At 32.7% G+C, this 10,782-nt stretch overlaps 1 protein-coding gene across 1 annotated transcript in view; it reads right to left on the bottom strand.

The window, feature by feature from the left end:
- Window positions 1-7,631: 7,631 nt before the first annotated feature.
- Window positions 7,632-10,782, bottom strand: part of LOC128552217 (uncharacterized) — a gene marked incomplete at its 3' end in the record, with an annotated part of 44,201 nt that continues 41,050 nt past the window's right edge. The window contains exon 12 of the mRNA XM_053533248.1: window positions 7,632-8,036. Coding sequence (XP_053389223.1) covers window positions 7,632-8,036 — 405 coding nt within the window. The remainder of the gene's footprint in view (window positions 8,037-10,782) is intronic.

The following is a 10,782-nucleotide window of genomic DNA, read 5'->3' as shown; positions in this document are numbered from 1 at the left end:
AGGGAGTTACCAGTACTTTTCCAACATCTTTTGTATAACACAACAGAGACACACAAAACCATGGTGTTCCATTAGGGCCAGCGCCTACTCCTAATGAGCATGAAGCGAGAAGATACGACGGAACGAAAGCGAAGTGTGACAGTACAATTGCAAAGCGCAACAGTACGATTGTGATAACACGACAGTATGATAGCGAAGCGCAACAGTATGATGGCAAAGCGCAACAGTACGATGGTGACAGCCCGTCATACTGTTGTGCTTTGCCATCGTACTGTCACACTTCATCATCAGTGTCATGCTTCGCCATCGCACTGTCGCGCTTCACCATTGTAGTGTCACCATAATGCTGTCGCGCTTTACCATCGTACTGTCGCAATTCACAATCAAACTGTCGTGCATCGCCATTGTATTGCCGTGCTTCACCATCAGCCTACTGCACTTTGCCAGTGTACTGTCACACTCAACAATCGTACTGTCACGCTTCACCATCATACTGTCATACTTCGCCATACAATTTTTCCTTTGCGCTCACCGGAAGCAGGCGCTTGCCCTAACGGAACATCTTACATAACCATTGAGCCATTTAGGCAGTATATCTCCTGTAACTGTTTATTTATTATTCTTTATTATGATGCCTTTTTGGAAGTATTAAGTGGTTGTTTAAAGCAGGTGACTGCTTCAGACAAGTTGAAATAAGAATGTGAAGTCAGTTTGGGAAGTTAGCTGATTGGCTGCTTAAGAAAAGCAGCTGCTTAATAGGTGGCAATTTAGGCCAGTTCAACTGTAGTCACTTTCAAAATAAATGTTGAGTGTCTGTACCTACTTAATGATAAGTGTTATGAAGAGGGTTAGAGGTTATAACACACTAAATAGTTTTTGTTCTTTATTCTATATATAATTGACCTATTTCCAATGGCCACAGAACACAACAGAACCCATTTTAAATGTCTGTAACCTACATTTTCTTGAAGAATATTGTCAGTGCTAAATAAAACTAAAAAAGTGGGGGTCATGTTTGATGCAAGAAAAATATTTTCAGTCTAACACACAAACTGCAAAATCAGCTAAAAATGAGACCCCAAATTATACTGGCGGTGTATGATCTAAGTTTCCATGAACAAATTTGTCATGTTGTGATTTCATTATGAAAATGCTACCTACATGTCAAGCATAGATCTGTCATGTGATTTTAGCAAAAGCAAAATGCAAAGAAAATAAGGAAAATGGCTTGACAGAGGTTACTTTTTTCAGTCTAAATGTCTGATGATTTAGATTTACCCAGACATCTCTGTTACAGCGCGCTATAAGTTGAACTTGGAAATTAATTTAGGCTGCTAACATACATGCATTCTAACTATATATTTTTGATAATACAGAATTTAAGTAGTTTGTTAAACATATTTTGTGCAGTTAAGGGCCTTTTACATATAAATCATTGTTATTTTATAAATCATAAAAAGAGAAGATATGAAATCTTACACTCACAAAGATCATGACATGCAAAATAATGGGGACAGAAATAAGTTGAAAAGGAGAAAGCGGATAAAGGATGTCTACAGTTAGAAATTAGATAGTTGTTGGATAGTAGTTTAAATTGTTTCAATTTAACTATAAAACATAGAGAAATTTTTAACTTTGTTTAATCACAGCTGCTGCTTCCTGGACATGTCACAGGCTAGTCCACTGGCAAAGTGTCTAACTAGTACCTGCTTAGGTTTGAAGTTTTCCACAAACATTACAGTAACTGATATTAATTGCATGTACTGCATGCAAATGGTTTAGTGAAAGGAAAATTAAGTTGGACATTTCGGTTATTTTTCTGTCCAAACTCATTATACATTACATCTAGGTATAATACACCAACATAATTTTATTTTACATGTGTGTAGGAGAATGTAATGAATGGTGGAGTAAGTAAAATGCTGTCAGGTGCCACATTTACACAAATAGTCTACTTCCTTATAGTTTACTAACTGAATAAGACTAAGGCTGATCTATATAATGTTTCCAAATAATGCAACAGGATTTGAGAGTATGATAAATATATATTTTAAAAGGGCACATATTTCCATTTTCACTGTGAGTCTGTTGTTCACTGGAAAAAAAGTAAGACGAAAGCAGAAAATAAAAGTTCATACACTTGGACTAGGAACTTTTTATCTATTTTTTTGTACAGTACTATCTTTTATCTTATCATTTTGTACCTTTGAATGATATAGTACAAAAATGCCAAATCCTTATTACTTTGTCAAAAAAGTTTGATATTGTGTACATAATTTGTAAGTTTCATAATAATTCTGGTAAAAATTTATGGTCACATATTATCAAATCAGCCGCATTTTGTCAGAAGAATTAAGCTATCCCGTAGGGGGAAAAACTGCTCAATTTTGCAGTTTTTTTGCAGTGGAACGGCAGTTTTTCAGAAAAAAATGCCTTCTTTGCCAGTTATTTAAACTGTTTCCAGCATGAAATGACTAGTAAAAAGCATTTTTTTTAGAAACTGCATTAAACTGGCGGATTGAAAAACCAGTGGTGGCCAGTTTTCTGTAGATATTTTGAAGTTTTTGTAAATGTTTTCACAAAAAGCAGTTTTACGAGCAGTTAAATGCAGTTATTTTCTAAGAGCAGTATTTTTAGCATCTTTAATGAACAGCAGTATTAAAAAAACTGCTAAAAATACTGCTCTTCCTGATGTCCCATAATGCAGTGCGAAAGATGGCCGGTCACAGTGAAAACTAAAGCATGTGAAAAGTAAAAATGGATTATAACTACTCAAAAACAATGTTTAACACAAAATGATGCACAAATAGACTTAAATAATTGATAACAACTGTTTTAATAGAGTTAACTGATAAGGCAGGATTAAAAAATGGAAAGGAATTTGCTGTACATGTTATGTGTATGTTGCTTAAAAAAAATAAAATAAAATATTGTTTAAACTAAAGTGTGAAACTCATGCACAGACTGATTGGATTTATAGTCATTTGGTGGAAACTGGTGAAAATATCCAAATTCAAAGGATTTACAATTAAGATAAAGGACAAACCAGTTCATAACTTGTATAAATGAATCTGATGTTTTGTATTTAAATAGAAAGTCATCTCATTGTACATTTTATGGCTGGTTAAAAAATCACAGTTTAATATTCAAAAGAAAGCATAGAATGAATTACTCCCCTTGGACAAGTTAATGCAAGTTCTTCTGCAGTTTTTTGGTGATTCATTTAAACGGTTGAAGCAAGAATTGTAGTATTTTTGCAGTATTTTGTGATGACATTTAACTGCATAAAACTGATCCTGCAGTTTTGTTGTAGTTGTTTGCGACATCATTATACTTCTTAGCTCATTTCCATATTTTGGCCAATTTAACTGATTTTTCACTACAATTTCACTGCTTTTTCACTGCTTTTCTATTTAATATGTTAATGCAGGCATTTGAAGAAAAATAACTGCTAAAAACTGCATTTTGAATGCCCTGAAATATAATGCTGTAAAACTGCAGCTTTACTGCCTTCCTCTTTCCTAAGGGACAATACATTTTGATATTTAATGTTTTCACAATTCATGATTTTATATACCTCTATGTGGTTTTATTCTGTCTAAAATAATAACAAATGTCATGGAATATTACCCATGTGATAGTAATCACAGGCAATAAAATGGATTTTTAAATATATTCTATTACATGTATATCCAGACATTATTTTGGCTGATTCTCTGTTTCAGTTTTTATTCTTCTAACCATTTTTATCTAAAAACAAAGAAAAATATCAAACAGGGAGTGCCACGCACCAAAAGCGCAGCCTCCTCAAAACGAACCCCCCAACGTCTGTCTGTAATAGTTATTACTGACAGACAGAGACAATGTTTTTTTATTACAACCGGGTTATAAAATACAAATATTATAAAAGACAACAATTTGATTAATTGTATACACTAAGGGAACAATAAAACTATCACACAAGTCTGTATTCCCCATGTTTGTAGTATGGTGCAAAATTACCTCCCTTTAATTGATATGCACTTGATATCATTGTGAAGTCATCTATAAATGATGTACTGGAAATTTAATAAGCCGAAAATTGATTCTCTCATTGTGAATAGACAAATTTTGCAAAATTTAACCTTAAGTAACTTCATTTGAGAAATCTAAATACATCAATACTAAATGTCACTGTCACTGAAAACATGCAGTTTTACTGCATTTGGGAATTGAAGTTTCTTATTTTCATGTAACAGACTGACATTGGGGCACTTAAATTGTTTTTTTTTTTTTAATGAAGCTGAAGTTTTGGTAATGTTAATTATATATTTTGTTGGAAATACTAATTAAAATAAGATACTAGATACCATAAATCTACGGAGAATACTCCAATTAAGTTTTGAATTATGTGAATGGTGGTATTATGTTTTGTTGAGGCATATATAGCAGCAAAAGGTCAAATTCTTATTAATGAAATAAATACAAAATAACACATTTTGTGTCATTTCTGTCTACAAAATGGTACATGATGTAGCTTAATTTGAAACATTTTTTTTTTTTTTTTTAAAAAGTGTAAAAATGATACTTTTTATTTTTGGGATAAGATTTTAAACTTATAAGCTGGCTTCATAGTATTTAGATAAGTCTGTAATTTAAATGTTTGACATAATCATACTGGTCACTTACTGTACACATTGAGGCAATATACATTTAATTTTTTTCTTTGTAGACTATACATTTGCATGTTTAGCAAATTTCCAAACTAGCTGTTTAATGTAGTATGGAACAATCTTTATTATTTTTTGGTATAAATTTGTCATGCTCAAACCCCTGGGAACACTTAGGGGGTCAAGTCTCATGTAAGATCTAAAGTGTTCATGCAGGACAAATTTGATATCAATATTTCTAAGCATTCTTATTTTTATCTAGCATTTAACTCTGCCTGAAAATGAGACAGAGTTTCACATGTAAATCCCAGGCACCTATCTTAAGGGTCAGTGCTATACTTTCAAACCATGCACATCTAATCAACTGAACCAAGAGGTATAAAAATAATTTTATACATACATCTTTGATTGTATCTAATGACATTTTTCACTTTTAATATATTCTATTCAAGTACCTTATTAATTTAGAGAAGTAATTCTGGTTTAAATTGCTAGACTAAAGTATATCTTCTAAAGTGATTGAATATTAAAGATGACAATTAATATTCAAACAGGAACTAAAATGTACAAAATTAGAAATAAAAAATAGAGCCAAATTTATATGTACAAATTGTACAATGCATGTTTTATTTATTTTTACATCTTTTTGTGAGTATCGCCTCTGTTTAAAACTTGGTTTTTAAAGCTGATTATTTTAATAAAAGTCTTTTTAAAACAGTCTTTATCAACCATTTCATGATCAACAAAAGGGAGATAATTATATGAGCCGCACCATGATAAAACCAACATAGTGCGTTTGCATCCAGCATGGATCCAGACCAGACTACGCGGATGCTGCTCGCTTTCAAAGCCTATTGCAGTTAGAGAAACTGTTAGCGAACAGCAAACCCACTATGTTGGTTTTCACATGGCGCGGCTCATATATTAAGGAACATAAACTGCTGTTTTACATTTAATTTTAAATTTGTGTCATTCTTGAAATAATTGTTTCTATATTCCTAAATAATATCTGAGAAGTACAAGTGGTCAGTGAAAACAGCTTCTACACGACACAAATAAATTGACTGTCTTAAAGAAAATAACAAAAAATATACCCCGATGTGGGGCCTCAAAAATCAAAGGGAGTTAATACAGTCAGTACTTCATTTGAGGTGACATTTTGTCAGATGTTAACATTAAAAATGGAAGAATAACAAAAGTGCTTGGATATTATCCTGGATATAACTTGCAGAATTATTTCTGAATGTGGATGTATTAAATATACCTAGGAAATATTGAGTTGTGAAGTGGATAATCTATGGAGAATAACGAAAGAGAAGGTAGCGAAAACGTGTTACAAAACATAAAAGATTAATGGCACTTTACATAGTGTTGACTTGTTGTTTTGTATTTTGAACTAGAACAACAATCAACTAAATGTGCTGTCAAGTGTCAGTGACATTAATAGTTAAAGGAAAGAGTAATTGCATACAAATTATATGCAAGAAAATAGGAATACATGGACAACATGTAAAACTACACAAAAGGTAATACAATTTTTGGTATTGAAGCATTTTTTCAGTGTTATAAGAGGAAGTGTAAAAAGTGGTGTATTATGGGATATGATGTCCTTGTTAAATTTTTAACGATTAGTTAAATTTTTTAACAATTCGTTAAATGATTAAACGATTCGTTAGCTAACGAAAATTTTAACGGCACTTTCAACAACAGAACATTGAACAATTCGTTAGCTAACGTAATAATTAAAATTAAACGACCGTTAACTTAACGATTCGTTAAATTAAACGAAAGTTTTGAACAATGGGCCTGTATTTTTGATAATATACTGGTACATAATATTTAATCATTTAGATCTTTATGACAATTAATCGAATAATGGGCAAACAATTAAATCCTCCCGGTAACAATAAATCTTATATTTGAAATTGCAATCACGACAAATCAAACGAATATCTGTTTATCCACCACTTACGTATACATATTTGGGGAGAATCGTTTACTGATGTTGTAAGAACTCGTGGTTCAACCCTTTAATATCATTAAATTTATATGCATATATATTGTACATGTTATAAAGAAGGAGAAAAAAATGCTTAAATAAAAATACCTATACAAATAATTTAGCCCTTTTGTAAATACATTGACATAAAACTTTCTACATATCCTTTGAAGATACAGTCCAAGTTCACGAAAACACTGGTATAAATTTGTTTGATTCGAAAAAACGTAATCTACAGATTATTTTTCTTGCATACCGTATTTTACAAATAGAAGAATGAATAGAACAAACATAATTACTTTCTTGGAAGCACCCTTTCTTATAGTAGAGTATGTACATAAAGCGTCCGTAAGCAGAAGTGCCGTCAAGACATTTTAGTGAGACACAATAACAAAGTTCCATTTTGTAGTGTAACAATATGTTCGTACCATCAAATAACGCTTTTGAATCGAGAAATATGCTGTAATGTACTCGGAGAAACAGTTTGTCAATGTACCTGATTTATTTTCGTAATTTACATAAACAATGCATAATCAATGCATGCATCGCTTGTTGTAATCAACAGCACGAGAGTCATGGGGGTCGAGATGGGTTTTGCCGGCATGTGTAAAAGCACCGAAAACGCCAGGCCCGTGTGCAAGAATAGATTTGGCTAGCATAATAGAATAATTTCGTCTGTCTGTTATTAGTAATAAATAATGGTATATGCTTTCGAGATTTCACATCATCAGAAAATGGCGAGAGTGTTCAAAAACTATAGATTTGTCTCTTTTTAATATATGTTCAGGAAATGATACAATTATATCTAAATTAATTAATCCAAATTATGTAATAAAAACATTAAAGATCGGTCTTTTTAAAGGTATCTCTAAATCAATAATACATGTATAAAACTACTGGGCAAACAAGATTCTTGTGCTTAAACATAACGACATTTTTCTCTTGCCACCTGAGCACTTAAAATACATGTACATTATACTCACATAGACGCTTCCTTGTATTTCTTATGCTTTCCGACGAGCAGCTCACTATCACATCATGTACTTTTATGTTTTCCTCCCTCTCTAAGCATTTTCGTAGAACAACTACTTCTTCCTGAAACTCGTTTCCATTGATTAACTTGAGAAACTCTTGAATCGCCTCACAAGTAGAACAGTGGACTTTGATGTAGGCATATTTCTCTTTTTTCAAAACATCAACAATCTTACACTCTTTAAGTTTACTTATGTAGCCAAGCAAGCGGTGAACCGATTGATCAGTAGAATTCATTGGTGTTTCTATTCTCTCTACGTATTTTTTCATGGTTTGATAAATACGTTGATTCCCTTCTGTGCTTGTCTCACCTGCTGGTTTGGTAACTTGTACATGTAGCTCTAGTTCGAAAGGATCTAAAACAAAATAGGTTTGTTTACAAAAAGTAAAACAAAAGTAAAAACTTCTGAAACAAACTGAATCTTACCTTCAATTAATTAATTTCTGCCATTTCGTGTCTGTGCCTTTTCGGGGACACATACGGGAAGACAATGGTACACGAAAGTGTTTACAACTATCTTGTTACTCTCTGCTGTAAGGCCGAAAGAGAATATGAAAATTATGTTCATTTCATACATCCGTGAGGTCATATCCTGTTTGCCCGTCCGTCTGTCAATCATGTGACATGTCTGAAGCATAAATGAAACACCCTTCAAGAAATTGACTTCAGCCTGGGCATACAGTTAAGTGATTATATGACAATTTGCAGAAACATCGATTAAAGAACACGGTCATAAATAAAGCCCGAATGTCGAATCTTATGCCTTATTTATAAATTAAAACCATTCAAGCCTAAAATCTTTTAACCTTCGCCCGCACACAAAGAAGCATGAAAACACGGCAGAGCAGCAGTATTTCGTTCGTTCTTTTTTTCAAGGCGAAAACACGAAAACTAATTATGGCTTCATGGCAGAAATCAGCCACCATGATAGTGGTTTGAAAATAATGAATGAATTCTTGTGACTAAGAGTGTACATTATGTTTAAAGGACCATTGATCCCGTATCCTGTAAAAGTTGGTATCATGGTGAATTTTAATGTCAAAATCTAAGTTCTGACGTAGGACCTATCGCTGCACGAAGTATTTAAGGAATTATATTTAGATTTTACCTGAAACTTTTCACTTTATATTTTCAGCAAAACCATCGTTACATCTTAATGTTTGGTCAATTCTAAACAAAAATGCATATTTTTTTCTTGCCAATAGGTAGAAGGATGATACGTTAGCGATAATAGGATGAACAGGATGACAACATCCTACAATCGCTGTTTTACTTTCTAAATATCGCTATCATATCTTCGACATCATGTCATCCTACCTTTCTACCAAACGCCAGGTAGATATTATCATATATTTACATTTGCCCTATTCTTTTCCATTGAAAATTTTGACGCTCATTTCGTATGGACAGCAAAAGGAAAACCGCAAAAATTCCAAAATGCTAAGTAATGTTTTGACTACGTCCGTGTATAGTCAGGGAGAACGTTCCTAAATACAAGACATGTTTTGTTTTCGGAGTTCATAGGAAATAATTAATTCATTTCTTAACTGAATACACCAGAAGAGTGGCAAAAGTTTATTTTGCAATAAAAGCTTTATTGAAGCGCACCCTGGAGTCACTATCTGTTTGTTATATTCAGGTTATGTTTAAGCGTGATTTGGTTCAGCGATTCTTCAACAAGTAATCGACGGTGTCTATTTGTAACAGAGAGCATATTTACTTTTATTACTCTACGAGGAAGCTACTATTACCATTTGTATGTCATTGGTATAACTTGTCCAGGAGGCGAGCACACAACGTAACACTCTGAAATTGGTCAGTAAGATTAGGCTACCTACTAGGGACAGGAGACAAATATTAAAAAGGTCAGTCCTAGTGTTCTATAAGAAACACATATCATAGAGTCAAGATGCTAAAAGGCTCAGTTGGAAGCAGGAATAAGATTGAAAGTAGAATATAACAATATCAGAAAGCTTGCTGCTCACAATATTTTATCAAAACAGTACATGAAAGGACACATGAATTTTGTGTGAAGACTCAGCTAGATAAACATTGCTCTAGAATCACTTATTAATTAAAATGTATTGTTTGTGGGATTCAGCTGGAAGTTGTATTGCAAAAAAAATAATTAGTTTACTTGTATTATTTAAGTGGCCAGTGTTAAGTTACATTATAAAGGCATTCTAAGGATCAAACAGTAGTCTATTGTGTGCTGTCTTGTTGGATAGAGCAGGAGAGGTATTTGTCATTTGAACACATTTCTTTAGGGGTAAGTTGATACATATTTTATTGCTTTCCAGCATGATGTACAGCTTTTATAACTTATTTTTAGCCTTGTTGTTAGTCAGGTAGTCAGAAACATGCCACAGTTGAGCCAAGGATTAATCAGAAATGAAATACTAATACATATTTAACTTTTTCAGTGAAGCATTTTGGGTTATACAAAATATTTTCATGCGAGAGAAGTTTGTCAGGCATTCTTAATCACAAAAATATGTTCTAAAATATCGAGGGCTTGGCGCAAAACTATTGTATCTTGTTCTTTATTTATATGCACTTACAATAGTTTTGCACCAAGCCCTCGATATGTATTTGTCATATCCATTCTCAAAATATGTGTGAAAATAACCTTAAAATGCCACTTCAGAGGTGGTTGTACAACATTTTTCAACAGAAATTTTGATATTCCTCGCAAGATTATGCCTCCCTTTGCTTACAGTTGCATCATTTTTTATTTATTTTCTTGTCTTTCAACGGGAAAAATGCTTATATCTGTTGCATAGTAGCCAAAAACTGATGAAAAGAATATACAGCAGAGGTCTGTTCGAAAGACATGTAAGGTGCAAAATACTGCAATGACAGTATCAACCGTGTGTAATCTTTATGTTAATATCAGCTTATGTTTATTTATTGTCTTTTAAATGCATAAGTCACTTTCAGTAATCCCATAGGATGAGAAGATATGTTGATAATGCAGAAAAACACTGTTTTTGTGATGGGTGGGATATGAAAGCAGCTATTTGCAGTAGCATAATTTATGCTTGAAAGTATATGTTAGTAGTATTTGGTTACATGGGACTATATTCATTCCATACAGGAGG

This window comes from Mercenaria mercenaria, unplaced genomic scaffold (assembly GCF_021730395.1).
Source record: "Mercenaria mercenaria strain notata unplaced genomic scaffold, MADL_Memer_1 contig_2168, whole genome shotgun sequence".
In the NCBI taxonomy this organism is placed as follows: Eukaryota; Metazoa; Mollusca; class Bivalvia; order Venerida; family Veneridae; genus Mercenaria; species Mercenaria mercenaria.
The sequence above is the reverse complement of the archived record's forward strand: the minus strand, read 5'-3'. Positions and strand labels throughout refer to the sequence as shown.